At 50.3% G+C, this 27,488-nt stretch overlaps 1 protein-coding gene across 1 annotated transcript in view; it reads left to right on the top strand.

Moving 5' to 3' along the window:
- EEPD1 (endonuclease/exonuclease/phosphatase family domain containing 1) overlaps positions 1 to 21,640 on the top strand; it is a 112,250-nt gene extending 90,610 nt beyond the window's left edge. The window contains exons 4-8 of the mRNA XM_003982948.4: positions 7,767 to 7,877; positions 11,554 to 11,688; positions 13,850 to 13,988; positions 18,499 to 18,693; positions 20,923 to 21,640. Of these exons, the coding sequence (XP_003982997.1) occupies positions 7,767 to 7,877; positions 11,554 to 11,688; positions 13,850 to 13,988; positions 18,499 to 18,693; positions 20,923 to 21,122 (780 nt within the window). The 3' untranslated portion in view covers positions 21,123 to 21,640. The remainder of the gene's footprint in view (positions 1 to 7,766; positions 7,878 to 11,553; positions 11,689 to 13,849; positions 13,989 to 18,498; positions 18,694 to 20,922) is intronic.
- Positions 21,641 to 27,488: the final 5,848 nt, after the last annotated feature.

Genomic DNA, 27,488 nt, shown 5'->3' on the forward strand with positions numbered 1-27,488 from the left:
CCTGCACCACATACACCGTCGCCTAGATCGGTTGGCGGGCTTGTGTTTTCTGAGCTTTCTCCCCTCTGTGCGTGTCGGCATTAGAGCTGGCCAGACCCGGTTCCCATCCCACGTGGCCCACTTGCTGGCAGTGAGTGACCTTGCCATGGTGCCTGGTTTCCTCAGGGGTCAAACGGGAGCATTATTACCTGCCTCGCGAGGTTATCAGTAGGAGTAAATGTGATAATCTGTGAAAAGTGTCTGTCAAATTATTGGCACTTACTTCCCCTGCCCTTCCCTTCCCCCTCCGGGGCTCTTACTTTTTTACAGGTTTCAGAAGCTGACTGGGCTGTAGGTTACTGGCCACCTGTGTTTCTGACTATTGTTGGACTTAGCCAAACTTAACCTATTAGAATTACTACCTATTAGGAGTATGCTCTTATTCCAGGCAGTTTAGCGAGGGGTCTTCCGGGTGGAGCCAAGGGGACATGAAAGAAAGCTGATGCCGTTTTTTGGAAGAGTGGAATCCACTCTCATGGTTTGGGGGAAAGGCCTTTGGATAGTTCAGTGTCCTCTCAACGCAATCAGCTTCTCCGTGGAGTTCATACAGCAATCATCACAGAGAAAGAGGGAGAGAGGAGTTTATGAGAATCTTATATTTCCTCTCCCTACACTTCCTTCACCCCGCCCCCCTCCGCCTTTCCCTCTTTTCTCATCCTCGCCTCCTAGAATTCCAGAATCGTATGGTTTTGGAGCTGGAAATGCCCTTGAACGGGGTCATCTCCTCCCGTCCCTGCACTTGATGGATAGGGAGACCAAGATCTAGGGTCTCAAAGCTCCCCCCTTCTTCTAGCCCATGAAGGTGGCCCACTGAGGAAACTTGTGAAGCTAGAAGAAACCAAGGCCAGTTCTTCCTTTTAATGTTGGAATATGGTAGTTGCTCAATGAGCCCCCAAGGAGCAGAGAGAATGACCGACGCTCCCCCTCTGCGGATTCCTGACCCTGTAGGGAAGGCCCTGTAGGCAGTGTTGTAGCAGTAAAGTCAGAGGTGCTCAGAGCCCTGGAGAACCCTCACCCTATACTGCTCTCTGTCCCACATTGCACCTGTCTCCCCTCAGGGATACGTGCCTGTGTTTGCATTGACCTAAGACAGGGGCTTCTTTCTTCTATGATAATCCTGGCTCTTTGGGAACATAGGGAATAAGCCACCAAGCAAACTTTATCTCTTCTGGACAGATTGAGACAAAGAGGAGGTTGAAAGACTTTTCGCTTTTGCTTTGTGTCCGTGTTACACTGTGTGTGTGAGCCCTTGCTCTGCAAAGAGGCATGCCAGGGCCATTAAGACCGCTGATAACCATTAAGGCACTTAGCTCCTAGGAGAACTAAGCAATGTAACTGAGTACTTGGCTGCCCCATCGCCCTTCAAAATATCAACATTCTAAAGGCTAAACAAATATCCCAGGAAAACTTTGCAATAGGCTTGTTACGCTTAGAAGGCCAAACATGGTTCTTATTGAGTTGATACTGAGATGTAATTTGCTTTCACGTTGGTGTTTTCTTTTAGAGTACAGTGACGTTTTTTAATGACCTCAACCATTCTTTGGTTTCACTCCAAATGGGATCATTTACAGATACCCATAGATGGGCTGGCTTCTATTATTGTCCATGGCATTTCCGCCCTTGAAGATGCTGGCAAAGATAAGCCCTTGCTTACAATTAACGGTACAGAAACTGTTGTCTCTGTCATTTGCTCCCATGCCTGTGGCATCGAAATGAAAGTTCAGTCTCTTGACCTTGCATGGTCTGAGAAAGGGACTTCTTTATTTTATGATGGCAATTTATCTTTTTTAAGGAAGCTCACCTGTGCTGCTTTATCCATCATATACTGCGTTTTCAGAAGCTGTCATTGAGTGTGCAGAGAAAACTAGCGGTTCACATGTGGAAAACTCACTGTCCAGGAGGTCACCTCCAGAATCCATAAAGCAAGCAAAAACAACCAACTCAGAGCAAAGCAACTTTATCTGGAAATTTGACCCAGAGGGTTCCAAGTGAGGACACCCCTCCCCCACCATCCAGGATGCAGGATAAGGGTGGCCATTTGGAGTTTGCTTTTGAAAATGCCTGCCAGTAGTCCTAATAGTCTGTCTCCAGCTAACTCTGTGGGCACCGCTGTAACACATCTTAATACCTAGCTCACAGGTATTTTAAGTTAACTGAACGGGGAAGACGAAAGGACCACTGACCTTGGTGGTGGCTGGACAGGCCACCAAGTGAAATTAGATTGCTTTTCCTATTTGTGTTTCTCACTCAGGACCGGATGAGCAAGGAATATTTGTTTCAGGAAGGGGGAGGAGTAGAAAGAAAGAAAAAAAAAAGTCCAAAGGTCCGCAAACAAATCGAGGTTGGTCTCAAGCCTTGGAACCCTTCTGTCACTGCAGAGACAAGCTGAGTCAGCTGATCCAGGGCAGACCCAGGGCGCAGCACATCTGAAACATAGCCAAGAGTCTTTTCTCTTAGGACTTGGCATTTCTGAATGCCTATGCCTTGGGCATCTTGTAGATTGGAGTTAAAATCTCTGACACTGAGTCCCATGATTGCTGAGCCAAAGAGCAGAGGGGATTTGGTGTTGATGAAGCTGGTAGTGGGGTGGGTGCGAAAGAATGACGGTATCACCCATGTTTGGTCTGAAGCTAGAGAAACAAGTCCAGCCTACGGTCGTTCTTGTAACTCATCTTGGGAGAGAGAAGCCATAAGGTGGGATCCTCAGGAGACCTCTCTGATTCATCCATTCAGCGAGTATCTGTCACATGCCTCCTGTGCGCTGGGCTCCCTTCATGTGTTACCTCATGGGATTATCTGAGAAGAGGCCCAGTCAGATGCTTGCACGGTGTGGGGGTGATAGCTGAAATGGTAGGTTTGTTTTGAATAATGAAAACTGTCTTTCCAGACCACAGGTATGAAAAATATGAAGGCTGAGTTCAAAATAAGCAATTGCAGAGCCTTGTCTGAGTTGCTCACGCTTCAAAGCTGATCGGGGATCCTGTGAGAAATGCACAGATTGGCCCTAACCTCAGAGATTCCGATTCTGTGAGGGATGGAGTTCACAAATCTGTGCTTTTAAAAACAAGAACCAGTGTGATTTTGATGGAGGCAGATGGTGGGCTAGCCCCCAGGATTCTAGAAATACATTTGTAGGGTCGTAGTTTTGGGTTGTGCAGGTCAGCTCCCTGGGAGATTTTGTCCCAACCCTACACACCCCCCATTTCCACCCTTTCTGCCCCGGTGAGCCTCTTTTACTTAGAAGAGTATTGTTTCTACCTGCTGATATGTGGACGAAGCAGAAAATTTGAGAACCAGCTGTTCTAAATAAAACAATTTTAGGCAGAGTTCAGAGGGAGGGCTCTCAGAGGTTGCTTTTGTTTTCCTGTGAAGTTTTCAGGAGGAAGGACCCAAGGATCCGTCCAGTAAGGCGGGCTGGCCTCATCTGGGAGCCTGCCCTACTCCGTCTCTTATACCTGCCTGGCCAGGAGATAGAGCAGTGGGAAGCAGACCTCAGTTCAGACCCTCCTCTAACTCTTCTCCACCGTGTGATCTTGACTGGAAACTCACATATGGCTTAACCTTTCTGTGCTGTAGTTCACTCACGAATAACTGGTAGGGTGTTCGCCTCATGCAGGCCGGCTGGGGCAGGTAATAGGGACGATGTCTACGAAACAAGGAAGGCTCCGAAGCAGGCTTCTCAAACTTGCCAAGCTTGTAAATCACTCTGAGGTCCTGAGAAAATGCTGATTTCAAGGCAGTAGGTCTGGGGTGAGCCTGAGACTTTGCATTTCTGACAGACTCCCAAGTGAGGTCAGTGCTGACGGTCCACGGACCGCACTCTGAGTAGCAGGAATCTAAAAGGTGCTCTTCAGTGTTGCTGTGAAGTGGTAGTGCAGTCAACTAAGTTAACAAACTGGCAATTCTTTTTTCAGCCCTAGAAATAGAAGACAGTCCTACCCCTTACCTAGCACTGAGGTCTGTGCGTGCAGATGTGGGCATAGAACGCTTCTAGCCATAAATAATTTTCCCCTGGTTCCTTAAACTATTAATTGTCTCTGATAATATGAGATACTGAATAAGAGGGCATAGCGGGGGGATCGTCTACTCTGTGGGCTGAGAGAGGTTATCAAGATCAAGGCTTCTGATGTACAAAATATAGGTAGCCCTTAAAGGTCAGGAATTAGGGTTCCTTAAATCTCCTAGAGTTTACCCACGAAAGAAAAGCTTTTAGATAGAAAACAAAAGGAGAATGTCTTTCCCTCATCTGATAACACCAGCTTTAAAATTGTATCCAAGGCACCTGGAGGGGCTGTTAAAATGCAGATCACCTGGCCCCCGCCTGGAGTTTTAACTCAGTAGGTTGAGAGGGGCCTGGGAATATGCATGTTTCATGAATTCCCAGACGATACCGATGATCACACTTTGACTAGCTGACTTTAGGCTCCAAAGGCCTTCTCTGAGAGTCGTAAGCATAGAGAGCAATGGAAGCCTGCGTCCCTTCTTCCTTCGCATGCTAACCCTTGAGATCACAGTGGCGTTGCCCGGAATGGGAGTGTTTCAGTGGGGCTGGCGTTTACAGCGTGAACGGGAGATTCACCCGTCTTCAGGTATCTGAAGGCTCTCTGAGGGTTAGGAAAGATGTGATTTGTGGCTCCTACATGTTGCAGTTCCCAGCACAGCAGAGTCCTGCGGGTTCTCTAATCTGGGTGGCTGGCTAACCACCGGAGGGGGTATCTAAAAATAGAGCCTCCCCAGGGTGCATCCTGAGAGATTTGGGTGAGCAGCCAGGTGCGGGACTCCCTGCGTGGAGAAGAGCGAAGCACCAGATGGGCTTTCGGAGCTTCTCTCCTTTTTAATGATTCTCAGATTCAGCTCTAATGATCACTCAGCAAGCAAATGATTCCCTGGCAGGAAATTGGACCCTTTGTGGAGTCCATTTCCTCGCTAGATTCCCTAAAGTTATAGTCAATACATTCCGGCTGCATTTTCCAAAGTGCTTCATTTCCCATCCAAGGATGGCTTCCAGCCAAGACCATCTGGCCAAGGGGATTCATCTGGGGTGAAGGCCCTCATTAGGAATAGTCCATGGTTGGGAACCGATAAAAGCCCTGATGATCAAATCCCAAAGAGAACAATTCTCAGGCAAACTCAAAGTGAGGTTAAAATTGAGGCAATTATTTAGATAATCAGCTGCAAGGAGCAGTCCCCCCCCCCCCCCGCCCCCAATTTGTGTGTCATACACGGACGGACTGGGGAGTGCCGTCTTCCCTGGCGTTTCCTGGTTCACCAGCAGAGGCTTGGTGAGTGTCAGGGGGCACCGTGCTCAGTGTCAGCTGAGCTTTATAAAGGCGACTCTGGGAGGTGCCGGGTGGCTCAGTCGGTTGAGGGCTTGATTCTTGATTTTGGCTCAGGTCATGACCTCACAGTTCGTGAGTTGAGCCCTGCATCAGGCTCTGCGCTGACATTGCCGAGGCTGCTTGGGATTCTCTCTCTCTCTCTCTCTCTCTCTCTCTCTCTCTCTCTCTCTCAAAATAAATAAACTTAATAAAACAATTTTTTTAAAGGTGACTTGGGTACAGTCTCTGTTCTTCATGTTATCTGCTATCAGGGAAAGGCAGACACTTAACCGTCTAACTGTAAAGGCAGAACCCCAAGAACAGCGCATCTCTTTTTTGTTTCTTTAAGATTTTTGAAAGTTTATTTATTTTGAGATAGAGCGTGCAAGCACGAGCTGGGGAGGGGCAGAGAGAGAGACCGAATCCCAAGCAGGCTCTGCCCCCTGTCACCACAGAGTGCAATGCGGGGCTTGATCTCATGAACCGTGAGGTCATGACCTGAGCCGAAATCAAGAGTAGGATGCTTAACCAATGGAGCCACCCAGGCGCCCCTGCTCTTCTTTTTTTTTCTTTAAGTTTATTTATTTTGAGAGAGAACGGCACGTATCTAAAGTAGACCTCCTGCCATGCTTCCTCCCTTGCCCAGGGAGGGATGCTCATCTTCCCTCCTAAAGCTAAGCAGTGTGAGGCCCCGCCCAGGAGGGGCCAGGAATGCAGCGCTCTGCAGCTGAGGTGCTCCTGCAGAGGGCTGGCAGCTGACAGCTGTTTGCCCACAGCACTGCCTGCCTCTGGGGCAGAGGCTTGTGATGAGGGTCTGGCCCGCTGCAGTTCTCCAACCTTCGCAGGGATCAGAATCACCTGCAGGGCGGGCTCGTTAACAACAGGTCACCGGGCCTCACTCGCCTTTCTGATCCAGTCGGTCTAGGATCAGACCCTGGCCGGAGGCTTTCTAACAAACTCCCAGGTGATGTTGAAGCTCCTGGGCCCCGGGCCGTACTTTAGGAACCACAGGGATAGCAGCTGTCAGCATGGCCATCACAACTTACCCAGAGGACACATGGAGGGTGACTGAATGACAGAGAGGCAGGAAGACTTCACGGCTCTGCTGGTGACCCAGGTGAGAGAAGATGGGGCTCTGAAACAGGCCACGGTCATGGGACTAGAGAACAAAAAGAGCGAGCTCCGGACCCATGAGGCGGTGGAATCAGTGGGCCAGGCCGGAGGAGGAGAGGGACGAGTCAGAGCAGCTCTAAGGATGGAAATACCAGGAGCTGAGATAGACATGGGGAGAGGGGAACGGCAGGTCCCTTTGTGACCCCGTTGGGCTTGTGATTCTGTGGAGACATTCAGGTAGAACTGTTAAAAAGGTTGTCGAAATGCCGTTCACACCTTGGGAGAGAAATCTGAGCCGCAGGTACAGGTTTGGGGGCCTTCGGGACAGAGGTGTAAGCTGAATCAGTGGAGGGAAGTGAGGTTAGTGGAGGACAGCTCCCGGGGGAGGGGGTGGAGAGGCGCCCAGGGGAGCCAGAAGACTCACTTTGTAGGGCCGGACACAGGAACGGGTGACTGGCATGCTCCGACTTGCATGACACACGGTGTCCCCCCAGAAGGGGCAGAATCCGATGCTGGAGCATCTCAAACGAAATCCAAATACGACAAACGCTGAGGCCCCCTCAAAGGAACCGTCGTCAAGGGGCTGGCTTGTGACTGAAGCGTGAGTTCGAGGAGCTGGTCCACCTCTTTGGGAGCACGTAGTTTGTTAACCCTTCATTTACTTGGCCGGTGCAGTTGTCTTTTGCCTTGGTGATCAAGTCCCTCTGTGGTTCCCATGCCATTTTGGAGGAGCCGCGCAAGCGAAAAGAAGCACAGCCTATAACCACGTGGGGTGTCGGAGCCACGACGGCAGGGCTTTCTTCTCGGAAGAGCATCAAAGCGAACATATGGTGGTTCTAGATGGAGCTGGGGGGGGCGGCTTTTCCACCTGTGAGCTAGGCTCGGTGGGGGAGAAAAGACCCCCATGTATTCCTCTTCCTTCCTCCACATTTGGTATCTAGATCCTCCTGGGACCTTGAAACCACCGGTTTTACAAGGACAGAAAGGATTCTGACAGCTTGTTTTGAGCGATCTGTGCTAGAATGCTACAAAGCGAATTGATTACTATGAACTGAGAGCCCCCCCCCCCAGGTGATAATTGTGCGTTTATAGGGTTTATAGGTAGTTTGCTTTTTAACTTGTGGGGCTTTTTTAGTCCTCTGCGTCTTCACGAACCCTAAGAACAGAGATGAAGCCCGACAAGCCTCTGAATAAGGCTGATGAGTCAGGCTCAGGCATTTCCTGGCTCCTCCGGCTGCCCCCAGCTGGGTGTGCTTTCGGTACGAACACACACCAACTTGTGCTCTGTCTTTGCAGTTCTGTACGGAGCTAAACCAGCCTCTCCTGCCCAACATCCGCAAGTGGAAGCAGCCCCGGGGATGCTGGAAGGCCGTTGTCGCCGAGATGCCCTCCACGCCGCTCCAGAAGGTACCTTCGTCTGCAAAACTTGGATTTTATCTCCGTTTTGTGGAAACCTTTCTTTTCCCTAATCACAGACATTTAAAACTTTCCTTTGCCAACATCCCTGGTGCAATTTTGTGTTGCTGCACATTTCTTAGCTCTTTGCTATTCGTTGCAAAATGCCCTGGTTCTTGCTTCATGTTTCGATCGGGAATGGACGGCTGCCCAGGCGGAAACGGGGGTTTGGGGTGTTGGGAGGAGAGGAGAAATCCTGTCTGGAGCCAAGGCTGCAAATGGGGTATTTCTGTCCTTTGTCCTCTTAATCCTGTCGCCACAGTTCTATCCTCTGCCAAGTTTGTGGAGAGCCCATTGTTCATTGACTGAAAACTTCAAATTCACTTAATTCATAGGCGCAGCATTTGCTTTTCGTGGTAGAAATTGTGCACATGGAAATGTTCTGTGGACATTTTGAGCAGATTTTAATTTTGAGTCTTCTTTCGTTGGTATTTCCCCTGTGGCTGTGGGCAAATCACTGTAAGGGTATGTTTTCACTCTGACAGATCTATTCAAGACTGAGGTTTTTACTCATTTGGAATGTTTGATATTAGTGGGGTTTTAGATTTTAAAATAGAGTTCTGGTAGCTAATCTTGAGTTGAAAATTGTGTCATCACATAGTTTTTCTATAAATGCAGATGTTGTATTTCTTTCTCTCTAGTATGCCCAACATGTTTATAAACACACAAATAGCATTTATGTGAGGGATATTGAGATTTGGAACTTTTAAATTATAAATATATACTGGCTTAAAGTTATCTGGTTAATTATTGACAATAAGCTCTCTTTTTTAGCCACGACTTAAAAAGGTGATATAAATCTTATTTCTCTGGGATTTATGTTTTGGAGTGTAAATTGTTACTACAGGCGATAGCCAGTGTACTTTCCCCATAGGATGGAAATTAAGCCAACTTGGAACGTGTCTGGTCTTTACCTCTGTAGCCCATGGTTGTTCCTACTCAGTCTACATAGAAATAACACTACCACCTTGCCTTTTTCTTTAATGTTATTTATTTTGAGAGAGCGAGAGAGTGAGCATGAGTGGGTGAGGGGCAGAGAGAGGGAGAGCGAGAATCCCAAGCAGGCTCCACACTATCCGCACAGAGCCTGATGTGGGACTTGAAATCATGAAACCGTGAGATCACTACCTGAGCCGAAACTCAGAGTCAGACACTTAACCGACTGAGCCACCCAGGCGGACTCCCCCCTTGCCCCGCCCACACCTTGCCTTTTTAAAAAAAATAGTATCTTTAGGTGGGTTCATTAGGATCTTATAGTCCATTTAACACTATTTGTCCACTGAAAAATTAGAAAGGTTACTGCATGCCAGGCACTTTGCTACATGCCAGATAGACATCGGTAAGAAAAACAGACCCGGTGACGCAGCCCTGCCTGTTTTCACTCATTGTGAGCCCAGGGCAGGGATTCAACCTGAGCTGATGGAGCCCCTCCCTCCAGGAGCTCACAGCCTGTTGGAGGGACGAGGCAGGAAACCCTGCTCCAGCTTGGGGCATCAAGGCCATTGGAGAACAGTGTGCTGTTGTAAGGAGACCTGAGTTCAAGCCACTTAACATTCTCAGCCTCCATTCCTTCATTTCTAAAATGGGAGCAATAGCCCCTTCCTTAAGTCACTGTGTGGCTGTAGGATTTGGAAAGATAATGTGCATTGAAATGCTTTATTAACTGCACACAAGCCAGGGCCTGGCAGCGTCCACATGAAGCGGCAGGCTGTGCCAGGCTTCAAGGCTGTGCCCACGCACTTGTTGCCGTGGAGGGTTGTGGGCCTCGTGTGGACAAATCTTCTGGTCTCTCAAAAGATGCACGTACCTGGATTTTAATGTGACATTTATTGAATCTTAAATATGGGCAGTAACCTAAAATTTCTTTAAACACTGTTTGATAAATTGTATCTGTGAGTGGCACACGTTCGATCTCTACCCGAGACGGAGATGGGAGAGGGGTAGCTGCACCTGCCGTCTGCCCCATGCCTGCAGTGACGTCCACGCGCCTCTCCTCAATTCTCAGGTCCTCGCCCCACAGCTGGAGGGACAGCTGCACATGAGAAATTGCGATCTGTAAAGACAAAACGACTTGCCCCAAAGTCCTCTAGCCGCCGCCAGGTGGAGTCAGCCCCGAACCCCATTTTAGGGCTCTGGCTCTAACACCTGATCTCCCGTGGCCCGGCTTGGAGGCACAGCAGTTCTTCTGGAGGTGGGGCCTCCTGGGTCCCGGGGCTGGGAGACACTCCCAGGAACACCCGGTCCTGCTGGGAACGTGGGTGAGCAGGTGTGAAGGGCCGCATTGAACACGAAGGTGCCTACCGGGAGGGCCCCTCGGGCAGTGGGTGGTGCACACTGGGGAGCCACTGAAGGTTCTTCAGCAGAGCTGACCACCTGAACGGCACTTTAGGAAGGTTACTCTGGCACCACTGCTTGAGAAGCAGTAAAGGGGGAATAACCCTCCCAAACCAAAAGGGCAAATCCCGTTTCCCTCACTTTGTACCCAAGGAAACAGGTTTAGAAAAGGGGGGGGGGCTCCCGTAGTCCCGCAGCTGAGTGACACAGGTGGCCCTGAGATCCGGCTCTTCGGATTCTTAAGCTGGTGCTCTCTCCAGTGGGCGGGCAGGCCTATGGTTCTATAAATACCAAAGCATGCAGAACACAGTTCCCTGTTCGCCCCTTCCCTCCTCCTCAACACAAGTTGGTCTAGTTGAGGTGCTGAGCCCAGCAAGGCGTGCGGCTGGGGTCCAGCCGATGTTGGGGACTCAGCAGAGGCCACTTAGGTTGTGCAGAGTCACTTCCTCTCTTTTCGCAACGAGCACCACCGGCCCCTCCAGCGATGCCACGGGTCCCGCTGCCAATCTCGGGCGGCGGAGCCTCTAGATGCTGGAGTGGGGTGGGAGAGGAAGCTTTTCCTCTTTGCAGAAGGCCCCCAGGGATAGCAGTGAGAAGCTGGCCGATTCTGAAGCCGGAGATGGCAGCGTTTAGCACCAAGCCCTGGGACACTCCTGACACGACTCTCTGGCCCTCATGGGGCCCTGTACCGGGGCTGCAGACCTGTCCACCCGCAGAGGGCCCTTGACCACTTCTAAACCACTGTGACTCTTAGCACTGACCTCCATTCATCCAGCAAATACTGAGGATTTGCTAGGTGCTGATTGTTGTATGCAGCCACTAATTGGTAAGCAAAGCCTACTGCTGAGAGTTTTCTATTTGATTCTCAGCATTGCTGCTTACCAGCTGTGGGATTTTAGGGAAGTTACTTGATCTCTCTGAGCAGCTGAGCCCCTGCCTGGTAGACAGGGATATGAGTGTCTGTCATAGGGATGTGATGATTAAAAAGATAATTCTGTGCTTAGTTGGAGCCTCCCTTCACTTCACCCCAAAGAGATAACAGCCTAGGTCCCTCTGGCTCCACATAAAACTCTGAAATTGGCAGCATGGGAAATTTGGGGCTGGGGGCAAGGAGGAATGTGCTGTGGCTTTAGGGGTGTGCTTTTGTTTCTGAAACAGTCCCTATGCATGTGATCTCAGGACCCAGTGCAGAACCAACCACTGCCCCCCCAAATCTCCTTCTGGCTTCCCCTGCCTCTTCCCCCAGCGTGGGGCTGAATCCTGATTCAGACTGATAGCTGTTCCTCTTCCGCAGGGGGCTGGATTCTCTGGATTCCTGTGGGACTCTGCGGCCGGGGTGGAGCTGAGAGACGCCACCTCGCAGGAAAGTTCACCTGGCAACGGGCATGGGAAGCCCACGGGTCCCAGCCCGTACCTTGCGAGGTTCAAGGTACCATTCCATGTTTCTGTGAAGGTCTACTTCTAAAAGCTGGGGGGTGGGGTGGGGGGTCCCTTTCTAAACTGTGATCCAGAGCGGCCTCATCTTTTTGTCTTGATTTCATCCTCTTTGAGGGTCAGGTCAGCATGTCCTCCTGGGGTTCCCTTGGCCGGTGAACTTGTCCAGAACAGGAATGAGAGGGATTGAGGGCGGGGGCTGGGGGGCGGTGAGGACTCTAGCTCTGATAACTCTGGCATCTGGGCACAGAAGATCAAATGGCTGGCTCCCAAACCTAACGCGCGTCAGAATCACCTGGGGGCTTGTCTTAAAATCAGGGATTCCTGGACCGTCCCCCGAACACACAGAATTTCTGGGACAGGGCCCAGGACTGCCTGTTTTTCAAAGGTACCTTCAGTGCTTCTTCATTCCTCTGGCATTTGGAGATCACTGGACTAGAGGACAGCAGAATGGGTTCTGAGGACATGCTTCTCCTTACCAGGAGGTGGAAGGGTGGGGTGGGGGGTTGGGGGTGAGGAGGGGAAGACCCTCAAGGGGTCATCTGGGTTTGGAGGGGTTCAAGGGGAGCTTCTGGGTTGTGGAGTCAGGGCAGCCCCACCACTGACCTCTCCAGATGAGCCCTTCCCTACATGAGCATCGATAGGAGCAGGGGGACTGATCTGAGCTGTCTCTTTGATTCCTCGGGATGCACCTGGGATACGTCATGAACAACAAACAGCCAGAAGCTGGGCATTAGGAGGAAAAAAGAAGCCAGCAGCCAAAATAGATCTCCCAGTCGGCACTCAATTGACCTTATCCCCATGGCACTTACCTGTGAAATGCAGGGTCAGGCAAGAGTGGTCCCTTGCCACAGAGCCTAGCAAGCTACCTGCTGGGTGTTTGAGCACCCCCTGCCCCCCCACCCCACTTCTGTGTGCTCCAGAGCAGTTCTGGAGCCTGAGAGTTGCCTCAAATCACAGCACGGTCTCTGGCGGCATGTGGCAGGGGCAGCCTCTGTGCTGGGAGCCGTGTTGGTTGCAGCCGGGATCTGGACCAGGCTCTGCCCCGGCTGCAAAGTTGCTGGGGTTCTGTGTGCACACACACGCCTGGGGGTGCCTGTGGTTGTGCTTAGGAGATTGGTGTGCAAAATCTGCCAGATTTTTTAAAACTTCCTAGTGCTGCCCTGGATTTCTGTTTTATGTAAAGTGGCTGCACTTGCTTTGACCTAGCAGGGCAACAGCCAGACCAACCGGTGTCTCCAATTTTGTTTATTTATTTTTTAACGTTTATTCATTTTTGAGAGAGAGAGAGAGAGAGAGAGAGAGCGCGCGCGAGTGGGGGAGGGGCAGAGCGAGGGAGACACAGAATCTGGAGCACACAGCTGCAGAGGGCTCTCCAGGCTGGGTGGTGGTGATGGTGAACTGGGGTCATGTCTGTAAGATGAAGTGAAGTCTTCACTTCCTGGGGGCTCCCCCTGCACCCCTGTCCTTCCTGGCAGTATTTAGCGTTTGTCACCATGACAAATGGAAGGGCAGGATTGCCAAAACCCGAGCAGCTGAGCAAAGCTGCCGTGCCCAGGAGACCCATCTCTGTGTGTTTCTGTACCTGCCCACCACGACACCTGCCCTGGGGACCCAAGGCTGCGACGTATCCGATGCTGCCAGGCTTCAGCCAGCTTTCCTGTTCCTTTGAAATCTGGTGAAAGTGAGCAGCAGGGCACAGTGGTCTCCAGAGAGAAGAGAACACAAAGGGGGCGGGTAGGTGGGATGTGTGTGGGGTGGGGAAGGAAGTGGGTCCCAGCGGTGGGTCCTGGCAGAGGGATCACGGTCTGGCCCTAGAGCGTAAGACCCCAGTCTTGCTTAACCACCAGCTGCGGGAACCACCGCCTCCTGTTTTGTGGTTGCTTACAAGGAAAAAACAAAAAACAAAACCTGACCTTTCCAGATGCACCTGGTTTTCCAGACCCTAAGTTGGAATGGGGGTGTGATGTCCTACAGGGGCCTCAAAAGAATCCAAGCGCGATCTGTCTTGCATTATCTCTTGGAGTGTGAGCTTGCCTTGTTTGTGTTTGGTGTTGTCAACATCGTGCAGGAAGCTGTTCCTAAGTCAGAAGCAACGAATGCAGGAAATATGAGCATCTGAGCCTGTCCCTGTTGCTTTGTTTCTTCTTGTCTAGGTGGGAAGCAATGACTTGACCCTTGTGAACCTTCACCTGGCATCCATGATCCTCCCAGGGGGCGACAATCCAAGCAGGAATCACAGTGACAGCCACCGCTTGGCTACCTTTGCACAGACCTTGCAGGAAACCCTGAAAGGTAGGAGATTGTCTTTATCCTCGGCTGGGCCGACAAGTCCCACTTCTGCAGGGGGCAGGCAGGGGGCTGCCTCTTCGGAGCATCCCTCTGATCTCTCAGGCTGACAGGGCTGTCAGCAGCAGTGCATGCTGGGGGCACAGAAGACCGTCTGTCACAGCCCCTGCATCTGGTGGAGCCCCGCCACCCCTGTGCATGGTGACACCTCCATCTCTGGGCCTACCATGCACGCTCCACACTGTCAGCTTTGGGGCTTTTCAGCCTCTCTTTGATGGAAAGGATTCAGGGGGAAAAAAGTGACGACACCCTCCCCCGTGACAAGTCCTCCTGCGTTCAGCTGCTGCTGTGGTGATGCCACCTGCAGATTGGCACGTGCTCGTCTTGTGAAGGAAAGACAGTTGGTGACTGGGAAAGTCCTGATTAGCACAAGGTAGATTTTTTCTCCCTGCTGGGATGCAGATCAGCCTGGAGCTCTCAGAAAACCCACATTTAATCTTGGCTCCTTCAGTCGCTGTAGGACCTCAGGGAAATCACCACTCTACTTGTAGCCCGTCCAGTCAGGGACTGGCCAGCGCTCGCCTCAACAGGGGCGGCTGGGGAGGCGTGGTGGTGATCTGTGGATGTACCGGGCACACAGTGAGGGCTCAGCGGACACGAGCTGACTCAAAACATACCAGAGGATTAAGAGAGCAGTGAAAAGAGCAGAGCTTCAGTAGGAAGTGGGCTCTCTGTTTCCAGGCTCTGCCCCAGCAATACAGAAATTTTCCCGTGTGCAGGTTGACCAGAAGGAAGAGTTAACGCTGCTGTAAAGACTGGGCTTTTTGGCTGGACTTTTCAGAGCCCTGCCCTTCTCTAGGTGGGCGTTTACAGCCGGAGGCCCAGAATTGTCTTAACGTGTTCTTGAGTTTTCACCAATAGTCTCTAGTTTTCTAAGCCTTGTCCATGTTAGATTGGCCCCTCATAGGGGTGACTCGTGAGAATTCAGCTATAAAAATAATTTGGTCAAATTAGAGCTTTACATTTTAAAAAGACTTTTTGATTGTAGTAAAACATACATAACAGACACCATTTACCGTTTTTTTTTAAGTGTTTGGTGGCAGTACGTACATTTACATGGTTTTACAACCATGATGTCCATCCGTCTGCAAGACTTCTTCATCTTCCCAAACCGAAACTCTGTGCCCGTTCAACACGAGCTCCCCACCCCCTCCTTCCCCAGCCCCCAGCAGCCACCCTTCTACTTTCTGTCTCTATGAATTGGAGCACTCTAGGTACCTCGTACAAATGGAGTCATGAGGTATTTGTCCTCTCGTGGCTGGCTTACTTCACTTATATCGTGTCTTTATGGTTCATCCATGTTGTAGTATGTGTCACAATTTCCTTCCATTTTGGGCGTCTGGGTGGCTCGGTCGTTAAGCATCTGACTTTGGCTCGGGTCATGATCTCACTGTTGGTGAGTTTGGGCCCCACATCAGGTGAGTGTGAGCCCCGCTTCAGGCGAGCCCCTAATAGAAACTTCTCTATCTCTTTGTCTCTCTCTGCCCCTTGCTCACATGCACATGCTCTCTCTCTCTCTCTCTCTCTCTCTCTCTCTCTCAAAAAAAATTCCTTCCTTTTTAAGGCCAAATACTGTTCTATTGTGTATATATACTGCATTTTGTTTATCCATTCATTGGTCGGTGAATACCTGGTTTCCATCTTTTGGCTGTTGTGAATAATGCTGCTGTGGATGTTGATAGGCAACTTACAGTGTGAACCAGGATGTGCTGTGACTAGCATTCTACTTAAATCAGGGGTCTTCAGGCTAAAAAAAAAGTCACAGAGATGTCTAAGCTGAGATACTCCATCCAAGAAGCAGCTCTGTGGGAAATTGTTCACCCACAGCTTGTTTCTAGCCTATTAAAAAGATGACTTCATAGCATTTAAAATCTGTGGACGTTTCTGTTCTCGACCTCAAGCTTTTCCTTGTCTGTACACGGAAGCAGAAAAAAAAAGATGCCAGTTCATAACTTCTCTGATAACGTCTCACTGTTTTTTCTGACATCCAGAGCGCGGTCAGGTTTTCATTCCAAGTTGCCAAGGGACTGTTGACCCATAGCCCGGCTCGCCTTGACTTGTCCGGGTATGGACAGTGACTCATGTTCCCAGTGCCCTTGTGCTTATAACTAATATCCAGTTGTTAACTGGTGACACAGCAGACCCAAGGGTTCAGGAAGTTCTCGAGCGTGCCCAAGGTGTAAGGGCAAATTGATTATTAGCAGAGGTGGCTGAGCTAAAACAAAGACTAAGCTTTTATTCCACAGCTATCAGAGCAAACAGAGCCAATTTGATTAGCGAACTCTGGGCCTTTCTGCCTTTGTCTGGAATGCGCATCTGGGTTGACCTCAGCATGTGGTGTGCCAGTCCTCTGATGGGATGGCTTTCTTTCAGACCCCCCTGGGGCTCTCTCTGTGAACTCAGCGTGAAACAGGGTGCATAGTATGGCTTGGCATCTGGGTAGGACTATCCTTCAGTGGAGACCAGCTCCTGCTATTGTCACTGGCGTCCTGTAAATCTAGGAACTATCTGAGGAAGTCAGCCCCAAGCATCTCCCCTGCCGCTCCTGGGAACTAAGGATCCCATCCCAGGTGGATGGCTTTTTAGGAGAATTCAGGCCTCTGTGCACCTGTGCATTCTCGGAGGCAAGGACTGTGCTTGCTGCCAGCACAGAGCCCAACGTGGTGCTTGAACCCACAAAGCCGAGAGACCTGAGCCGAAACGCAAGAGTCAGATGTGTAACTGTCCGAGCCACCCAGACGCCCCATCACGGAGAGCAATTTAACCAAAAGCAGATGAGTTGTGAGAGACCTGGATGTGCGCATTCAGAAAGAGCTGTGGTGTTGTCATTCCTGAAGTCACACGGAGCTGTGTCTGCTGACCTCTCACACCAGCATCTCTTCTGGTTTCAGAATCGCTTTTGGCCCAAACTTTTTCGGGTCTGCGTCCCAATGAAAACGTGTCTCGTTATATGGGAACGTCCTGCCTCATTTCTCCTAACCTTCGGCTTTTCTTGTTATTTAGTAAACGTAGCATCCTTGTCTTTTCTCCTTTCAAAAAGTGCACCTTAATTCTAGGGGCTTTCCTCGTGCCTCATTCACCCATTTGTTCCATACGTGCTTATCGAGGGTCTGCCGTGCAGCAGGCACTGTTCCAGGCACATGGGATTTTGTGATGAACAGCCGCCCACATCCTCATGGCTCTCGCATTCTAGCCCTTCATGAAGAGCCGTGAGCTTGAGGGCTGGCAAGCCACTCAGCCTCTCAGAGACTTAGCTTCTTACCTGTGGAGAAGGCCCAATCCCAGGTGAAGGCTCATGGATGGCCTTAGCACTGGCCAGGTAGGAGTTGTTCACTTTATTCTCAAGTCTGCTTTCCTGTTGAAGTTGGCACTGATTTCTCAAGTCATGTTGAGATGTTGTTGAGATACAGCCTAGGGGTACCATTACATCTCTGTAGGCCACAGGTGGAACCCCAGGAGGGTCTTCCATCACACCCCCTTTTGTCGCTCATGGTCCCCAGAGCGGGTGTCATCTGCAGTGCACGAGTGCCCTCTGCTGGTGGCTTTTGTCATTTCACTTCAGAGTTCTTTGCCTCTAGCCATTATTGCTGAAACACGTTGGTGTCCCGGAGAAAGACTTCCTGCAGGTCTCGGATACCTTGGGCCCTCGTTTATGAACTGCCTTTCTTAAAGACTCCCTTGAAAGCTAGGACAGACACCCTGCTAGCCACAATAATGTGGCTCCCCTGAAGGGAATCTCGAGACGGCAGAGGTATGGGAATCCCAGAGCCTAGCTGGGGTCCACTGTCCTCTCAGAATGTCTGCTCCCTCCGGGAAGTACTTTGTGATGACTCAGTACTTCGTGATGATTAAGTTGCTTTAGTGAACATCAAACAATGGTAGAAATGTTGAAAATAAGGGGAAAAACCTCTCACTCTGGCCCTGTATTAGTCTGCTAGCGCTGCCATGACAAAATACTATATTCTGGGTGGCTTAGACAATAGGAATGTATTTCTTCACAGTTCTGGAGGTTGGAAGTCTGAGATCAAGGTGTCAGAGGGATGATTTCCTTGACTTGTAGATGGCCACCCTCTTGTATTATTTGCATGTTTTTTCCCCCACTGTGCCCAATAAATGTTTTTTCCAGCTCTTGTTAAATATCTGGACAAGACCCTCAGGCTTTTTCTGCCATGAGATTTGGAACACCTGAGCTGGAACAGAGGCGATCTCTGCTTCACGTATCTTTCCTTTTCCAAACGGGTTACAAACCTACTCTTAAACTTTTGCGCGTATTTTGGTTTTATGTTTGTTTGTTGTACGCGGTATTGGGAAAAATTGGAAGAATGAGAACCATATGCATTCCTAACCCTGGGGAGTCCAATCAGAGAATCAGGATCCCACTTAGTGGGTTATAGTCAATATTGGGTTTACCTCCCACGACCTCTTAAATACCTGATTTTCTTTGTTCTACCTCCAGGAGAAAAAGACATGATTGTTTTAGGAGATTTTGGCCAGGGACCTGACAGCAGTGACTATGATATCTTAAGGAAAGAAAAATTCTACCACCTGGTCCCTGCACACACCTTCACCAACATCAGCACCAAGAACCCCCAAGGCTCAAAGTCTTTGGACAACATCTGGATCAGTAAAAGCTTAAAGAAGGTTTTCACAGGTAAAGCAGAAGTCACTCGTTCTTTTTCCTGTTCAGAAATGGTGTAAGAGAGACCCGTCTGAACTGATAGTTCCAGGTCCCTTGGTTTGATAACTCTGGTCAGGAGTTCTTACTGCCTCCGTGGGCATTGACAGGATTATGTATCGTTTAGGTGCCTGTATAATTATCATTCAAACAGAGCCACTTTTAAGGGCTAAGAGGGGCTGTGAAAAATAATGAAGAGGCATTCACTGATCTTCAGGAGTGGCAAACTGACTGTGTCTCAGGCAAACCTGGTTCTAGGCCAGCAGGGTACCGATTCAGAGATGAGCTGATAGCTTACTTTAATTTAAGGACACTCAGTCATTTAGCAGACACTCCTTAAGCACCATAACATTCAGGCACCGTGCTGTGGCCCGAGGCTTCCTGCCGCACTGTCTGGGCGAGGGACAGCCACTGAGGATGAGCAGACATGTCTCAGAGCCTCACAGTAGGACAGGGGACATGCTTCTCACAGACTGTATGAGGATCAGGGTGCGGTGGGGAATCTGAGCGCCACAACGCAGCCCCCGACCAAGTCTGCTGAGCAGACTTTGGGTCAGGAAGCAATCGGTCGGAAATACGACAGTGACGGTAAGGTTTTTTGATGAATGGCGAGAACGGTGGCCCTCAATCCTGCCTGGTTGTTTCACTCAGTCCCAACGTGTTGCACATATTATACTTCAGGGAGACATTCCACATTGGTGAAAGTGCAATTCTGGAGTCGCCTCTGTAGAAGCCTAACGGGCAGCCAGGGCTGAGATCTTCTCACCAGTCCAGACTGTGTCACCAGCTTCTACCTCTGTCTGGGTGACGGTTGCCTGTTGGACTGTGTCGGGGAGGATCGGAAGGACGAGGGAAGCGGGTCTCAGGGGGAGTGACCGTCCTCCCACTAGGCGAGATGCAGCTTGCAGAAAATGCGCGGTGGGCCGGAGAGCGGCCACAGCCTGCCCAGCTGCCAGGAGGTGCCTGCAGAGAGCGGCCCTCATCAGGTGAGCTGGACGGTTGAGAACACAGGGCCAGAAGGAAGGTAGGAATCATTTCATCCGTCCCCTTGCTGCGAAGCTAGAGACGAAGGTACAGGGAAGAGTGGCCACCATCATGGAAATGTCACGTGGGCAGGCCGTGGCTCAGCCCAGGCCTGTTCGCGCTTCCACTAACGTGACCTCGCTTCTCACTGGAGGTCTCTGGCCGTGCTCCCTCACTACGCTCGCTTCTGTAACTATTCTGTTAACTATTCTGTTACTGTTTGTGTTTTGTTTTTATGGTTTTTTTGTAATGTTTGAGAGAGAGAGACGGGGCACGAGCGGAGGAGGGGAAGAGAGAGGAACACACAGAATCCAGAGGAAGCTCCAGGCTCGAGCTGTCAGCACAGCTCAAACTCACGAACCGCCCTGAGATCATGACCTGAACCAAAGTTGGACGCTTAACTGGCTGAGCCACCCGGGCGCCCCTCACTGTTTTTTAAATATACTTGTGCTTTATATGTTTCTAAAGCATTAGAGTTTTTTTTTTAAATTTTTTTTTTAATGTTTATTTATTTTTGAGAGAAAGAGACAAGGGCGAGCAGGGGAGGGGCAGAGAAACACAGAATCTGAAGCAGGTTCCAGGCTCTGAGCTGTCTGCATAGAGCCTGATGCGGGGCTTGAACTCATGAACCATGAGATCATGACCTGAACCAAAGTCGGACACTTAACTGACTGAGCCACCCAGGCACCCCCTAAAGCATTATTTTAAGATACTTTTACTTGCTCATAAGCCTCTGTAAGAACTTTTTCCTTTTTACTCTTTCCTGTAGAACTCCTTCACCTCCCTCCCCCACTTACTGCCTTTGCTTTGTGAAATAAAACTTTCACTTTGGACATCTTTGAGAGATATTTGACCTTACGTCAAATATATTTACTCTTGCTGCTCAGATTAGAAAAGGTGTATAGTGAGGAGGAGGTCAACCATAGGCCGATACGTGAATGGGCGGGAGGCCTAGACTCGGAGGGTGGGGGGGGTGTTCAGTACCTACATGGTAAGCCCTCACTTGTCCAGGAAACCAAATTGGCTGGAACATTTTGTTTGCACAGGCAAGCTGGTTATCTGAGGAGTATCGCCAGGGAATCCTGACTTTGCAGACATTGAACAGAGGCCTCTTCTTGCCAGCCGGGACCCCACCCAGCCCCAGGCCTCATCTCTGCGTCTCTTTTCCCTCTGTCTCTCCAGGTCACTGGGCTGTAGTGAGAGAAGGCCTCACGAACCCTTGGATTCCAGATAACTGGTCCTGGGGAGGAGTGGCTTCTGAGCACTGCCCCGTGCTAGCCGAATTTTACACTGAAAAGGATTGGAACAAGAAGGAATGCCCTCGGAATGGCAACGGGGTCACTTTGGAGCGAAGCGAAGCCAACATTAAACACGAGCGATGATGGCACCAAATCTGTTTTTTCACCTGTGACCCGGAAGGCCCGGGCAGGGAGTTCGCCCTTCCAGGTGAAGACGAGGACTCAGAACTTTGTCTCAGTCTTCATCCTGACAGCACTAGCACCTGGGCCTCGACCTGCCTGCCTTCTTTGTGGACATTTTTGGACCCCTGATGGGGGAGGGAGGTACCGGATGGTCAAATCGGAAGCACAGTGGGGAACTAAGATGGCTTCTAACGTGTGGATGCCATCCACCTCAGCAGACTCGGGCTGGCCAGCTGCCGCCCTGGGTGGCAGCATACAGAGGGCAGTAGTGGGGCTGACAGGGCAAGAGAGGGCCGTCTCAGGCTGCCAGGCCCTGTCCGAGCAATGCCAGAAGCTCTCCTTTCTGACCACCAGTCCATGATGCTCTGGCTGCAAATTACATAAAGCTTTTAACTGTGATTGAGCTGAGCACTCTCCTCAAATATTTTGAGTGGTGATTTTTAGTTTTGTTCTGAAAAAAATAAACAGAGATGAACATGCCTGGTTGCAGTGAGAGTCCTGGGGGAAGGAGCCGGGTGCTCCCTGGCCCGGGTGTTTTGTGCCCACTCCCGTGCCTCTGTGACACCGTCATTCAGGGAGCCTACTCCTTTACACCCCACGTTGCAGCAATGCCTCTCGCATCCCTGTCGACCCCCTGAGATCACCATAAAATTCATTCTGTGACCTTCTCCCCCCCAGCCTGTTCTTCATCTTCTGAGCCCTTGGTTAGACTGTCCTGTACACTGAGCCCCACTTGTGCCTCTGGACGCTCGGCAGAGGTTCCTGTGTTGGACAAGAATTCTGTCAGGGTGATATCATTTCCTCCCTCCCCGTCCTTGTCACTTTTCAATCAGATCCCTAGCCTAGAGCTGCCTGATAGTGCTTCTGAGGAATATCTGTTGATTCTGGGTCCGCAGGAAGCTCAGCCTGGGATTATTGAGGGAGGGTCTATTTTGGGGGGCGGTCGGGCAGGGGGGCAAGCACATGTTAACGGCCACCAGGGGCCCTCCCCTTAGATGGCGTGGTTCTCCCTGAGGTCTCCCGTGAGACCAGGATTATAACACCCACTTCACAGCCAAAGGAACGAAGGCTTAGAGAGCTTAACCTCCTGCAGCTTACACAACCGGTAAGTAAATAGATGGAATCCAAACCCAGCCCAAAGTCCAGGCCCACATATCAACTCTACACTTGCCAACAGCAGTGCTGTGTAAGTAGCACGGTTGATAGTGAATGTGTGAGTCATGAGCCTGGATCACCTGGGTTATTCCAGGTCACCATGGGAGCTGAGGGTTTATTCTTCTTCCGCACTGAAAACCTGATGCAGACCAGCACCCAGAAACTGTTGTCACCACACAGTGTGATCCCTGTGACTCGGGTCTGGGGCTGAATACAGTGAAAGAGACCCATTTTCCACCAGAGACCATCTTTGGGATTGCCCAACTCCAAGAAGCATCACTGATCATGGGCCCAGGAAGGAAGGCCTTCCTTGGGGCTCTGAGCGTCCCTGGGCCTCAGCCATGCCCGCTCCGAGGGACCGTCTCTCCAGTAGGAGGGTGAGTAGTGCCGCTCCCTTGGACTCAGACTGGACCACTGGAGGCATGGAGTCTGTGATGGCTGAGCCTTGACCCAAAGAGCTCTAGTTAGAAGGAAACAACATGGCAGGGAGGAAAGGGTGAGCTCAGCTTCCCAGCTGAGCAAACCTTTTTTGGTGCCTCATCTAGAGTGCAAACCTCCACCAGCATTTGCCAGCCAGCTGCCCCAATCCTTTTAGCCAGGCTGACTTTTGCACCAAAACTATGGAAAGAAAGGCTTCTTAAGTGAGAGGAAGGGAAAAGAAAGCCAGTTAAATGGCCCTGATGAAGGCCATTCTGTTTGAGCTGGAGGCAGACTCAGCAGCCACACCTCATATGCAGAGTGGCCTCAGCTTTAGCTCCTAAGGTCCAAGCCATTGCTCAGGAAGCTGTGTGCTGAGACAGCTCTTCTAGTTCAAGACCCAGCCCTCCTGGTGTTTGCTTTGGGGGATGGTTTGGGCTTGGGTTTTGCTTTGCTTTGTTTTCTTTCTTCTCGTTTTTGCTGTCTTCAATAGATTTTATTTTTATTTTATTTTTAATTTTTTTAATGCTTATTTATTTTGAGAGAGCGAGAGAGAGAGCAAGCGGGGGGGGGGGGGGGGCTGAGAGGAAGATAGAATCCCAAGCAGGCTGTACACCATCAGCACAGAGTCCAATATAGGGCTCGAACCCATGAACAGTGAGATCATGACCTGAGCCGAAATCACGAGTCGGATGCTTAACCAACTGAGCTACCCGGATGCCTTAATAGATTTTATTTTTGGGGCGCCTGGGTGGCACAGTCGGTTAAGCGTCCGACTTCAGCCAGGTCACGATCTCGCAGTCCGTGAGTTCGAGCCCCACGTCAGGCTCTGGGCTGATGGCTCGGAGCCTGGAGCCTGTTTCCGATTCTGTGTCTCCCTCTCTCTCTGCCCCTCCCCCGTTCATGCTCTGTCTCTCTCTGTCCCAAAAATTAAAAAAAAATAAAAAATAAAAAATAAATAAATAAATAAATAAAAAAGACTTTATTTTTAAGAGTAGTTTTAGGTTTGTAGGAAACCAGAGCAGAAAACACAAGAGTTCCCGTACTCCCCCGGAAGAGTTTCCCAAGTTGTTAACATCACTGTGGTATATTTGTTACCACTGACCAAACAGTATTGTACATTATTATTAACCGAGGTCCAGAGTTTACATTAGGGTTCACTCTTTGTACATGCCATGGGTTTTGACAAATGTATAAAGACATCTATCTACTTCGATCCAAAACTCCTCTGTGCTCTGCCTGTTCATCCCCTCCCCCTGGCAACCACTGGTCTTTCTACTGTCTCCACAGTTTTGCCTTTTCCAGATGCCATATAGTTGGAGTCATACAGTCTGTAGCCTTATCGGGTTGGTTTCTTCTCTTAGCAACCTGTGTTTAAATTTCCTCTCTGTCTCCTCATGGCCTGACAGCTCATTTCTTGTTATTGCTGAATGAGAGTCCGTTGGATGGAATGTATCTGTCCCCCACTGCCCCCATGGATTGTTACTAAGCCCTACCCTTCTCCAGAGTTTCCTTCCACCCCATCTCCAGCTCTGCACAAATGTAACATTGCCATCAGATTTTTCCTTCCCTCCCCATTCTTTTCTTCTCCCACCAGGATTGTTGGAGAAGGGACCCCACTGCAAAGCCACTTTGTTGGAAAAGCCAAGAGGATTTTTAAGAGGATTAAGCACTAGGGAACCGGAAAGCCCCAGGCACCAAGCAGAAGCCCTGGCATCCTCCCTGGGCCTCGTTCACAGGAGCACTGCAGGCGACCAGAGCCCCTCCTCTCCTGCCCCAATGGAACCTTCCTCTCCTGACAACTGTCCCACAGAGGTCCTGTTATCCGAGAGCTCTCGTCCTCTCTCTGTGCAGGAGCCGGTCAGTAGGGCTGCCTCTCTCAGTTCTGCCCCACCAGCCTTGTCCTTTACTGTCAGCAGACTTAGTGGGACTGACTAGGAGGCTAGCCAGAAGCCCTCCTGTGCCACAAATAATTGGGCCCAAGCTATGACTCCCTCACTACTGCTTGGAAGATGTCAAGGGAAGCAAAAAGGGCGTGGCCCTCAAGAGAGGGCTGCATTCTTTCAAAGCCAGAGGGAGGTGGTTTTCTTTGTGTTTCTTTGGATCTAACGGTTGGAGTTCTCCTCCCCTGCTCCCACACAGACACCGTCCCACTCGAGCGAGGGAGAACCCAGTCTGGCATATGTCTCCACTATTGTGTGATGGGAGGTAAGTGCGCATCACAGGTGACTGTCACAGGGTTTGCTTTCAAAGGAAAGGAATTAATGGCTTCCGCACTGCTCACTTAAATAATCCTTGCCCTCGCTTATTGGCTCCTTCCTGTCCTAAGCACCTTACACTTTTAACTGCTTTTATTCCTCAGAAGAGTCCAGTGAAGTTGGTACTATTGTTTGTGTGTTCTTTTACAGATGAAGAAACTGAGGCACAGAGTAGGTAAGAGACAAGGGACTCTGGTTTCATGGTGATTAAGGACTACAGTTGGCCTGGGACATGTCAAGCAGACAAGGAAGATTATGGAAAGAAAACAAGTGGCCTTGACAAAGGCAGGTTGAAGTAATGCAAAAGGGACAGGCCAAGGAGCTTCTGCTGTGACATCCTGCTTTCCAGAAACCTCTTGGGGGGCCGAGTAGCCGAGAGTGACTCAGCGTTGGTCTTGCCCCAGCAGCACACAGACTGAGGAAAACAGGTGGGAGAGAGTCAGGGGTGGCCGGGTCCCTCAGCCATCACAGCCCCAAACAGCAAGGACAAGATCTGAAGGCAGCGGGGAGGTGTGGTCTGGGGGGACCCTGGGGCCTCTGGCTGTTGCCTCCAAGGGTGTCTCCAGCTCCTCCCCTTCTATCTGAGCATCTGGGTGGCCAGCTAGGGTTTGCTAACAGGGACAATTCAGGCCCATGGGAGCAGTGAAGTTCAAAGGCCTGTAAAAGAGAGCAGCAGAAAAAAAAGTGCGTGCTATTTCGTCTCTGGAGAGTTCTGTCCTTGTGTGACGGTGGTTGCCTATGGCTGGGGAAGGAGGGAGAAGCGAGACAGAGATACAGCCTCAGACGTTTCCCATCTGCTTGTGTTTTCCTGAGTTTGGGGTCAAATCACACGAGGCAGCCTTCACTTGCTGCTTTGGGTTGTGGGGATGCTTAATAATAGTGTCTGCTGGGGCGCGTGGCTGAGTCGGTTAAGCAGCCGACTCTTGATTTTGGCTCAGGTCGTGATCTCATGGTTTGTGAGTTTATGCCCCCAGTCGGGCTCTACACTGACAGCATGGAGCCTGCTTGGCATTCTCTCCCTCTCTCTCTCTACCCCTCCCCTGCTCATATTCTGTCTCTCTCCCTCTCTCAAACTTAAAAAAAAAAAAAAAGTGTCTGCTGAGCAAGCTGGGTTCCAGTTAATAGTCTGTGTTGGAATATGGACTTGCCCAGGCACCCTGCTGACTTCCGTTATGATGAATTATTTAATTAAGTGATTATTGTGGAGGGCAGGGAGCAGAAAGGACTCCGGTTTTACTGTGATGAGGGAGTGCAACTGGCTGGCATTGCGTGATAGCATCAGAACCGGTAGCCTTGGACAGAGCCTGACTTGGCAGCTGGAGGAAGGTGTCAGGCTACTGGGCCCAGGCCCGCTGTGTTTCCTGTGGTAGTTTCTTTCTTCTGGGTTCTGAGATGTGCTGAGGTGGCATTTTTAAACAGAGATTCCAGAGATGGCTTTCTCTGGAAAGAAGGGCCAACAGGACACTATCCCTATTCTTTGCTTTAAAAATAGCTAATGAATCCTGGCTAACCATCCCCCCGCCCCCCCCCCCCCATAACCCCTGCTCCATTCACTGACTTGAAAAGCCCAAGGCCAGGAAGCAAGGAAATGCCAGGATGAGGCCAGCCACAAGCACAGATTTTCTGGGAGCTGGGGGGCACCTTGTATACTGCATTTCCCACGCCGTCACCTTACCTTCTTCTCTAAAGTGTTATGTCTGACCCAGCTATCAAGCAAGGGGAAATTCTTTCCAGGTCAGTGGGCCTCCCACTCCATTGCATGGAAGAAGCACCCAGGAGCTTTCTGGCAAGCAGGCTCCTAATCTGTAGTCCAGAGAGTCTGATGATAGAGCACTGAGCCCAGCAGGATCCATGAAGGTGGAGCCCACCTTAAGAAATAGCAATGAAGGAGGGTCTTTAAGTGCCTAGAAACACAGCTGAGCCTACTATAAATAATACTAAGGCTAGTGATGGGGGTGGGGGGGGTGACTAAAGGATCAAGAAGGAATGTGGCAGTTTATTAGAATTTTAGTGTGGCTTTTAATGAGTAGGTAAGAGATTCCTTCGGTGGGGACAGTAACGATAAATAGTCCCGGAATCTATGTCGGAGATCAACAGTTACTGAACAAGTGAAGGATCAAAGTTGACAGGCGTCGGAAGCATTGTTACTGTGACTGCTGGATTAAGTGTCTGAGCCCTTGGCTTGCTGATGCCAACGGGGTCTCTTCATTACTTTAATTACCAAACCCAAGACCAGGTTTCAAAGACATGTCGAGTAAATGCCCACTATTTGTAGAACTGGTAAACAACTGGAGCTCTAGGAATTTGTTTAATTTTCCTTCTGAATTTTTCTGAACGTCATGGTTCACCACTTATTTATCCAAGTTTAAATTACCAGAGAATCTTTTAGAAGTCCAATCTTTTCATGTTTATCACACTAAGGAGTCTCATGGGCCTACATGCAAGCAGCAGTTGGACTGAGTAGTTTCGGTGATGAGGCCAGCTAGACCCAGTGAAT

The sequence above is a fragment of the Felis catus genome, chromosome A2, assembly GCF_018350175.1.
Source record: "Felis catus isolate Fca126 chromosome A2, F.catus_Fca126_mat1.0, whole genome shotgun sequence".
In the NCBI taxonomy this organism is placed as follows: Eukaryota; Metazoa; Chordata; class Mammalia; order Carnivora; family Felidae; genus Felis; species Felis catus.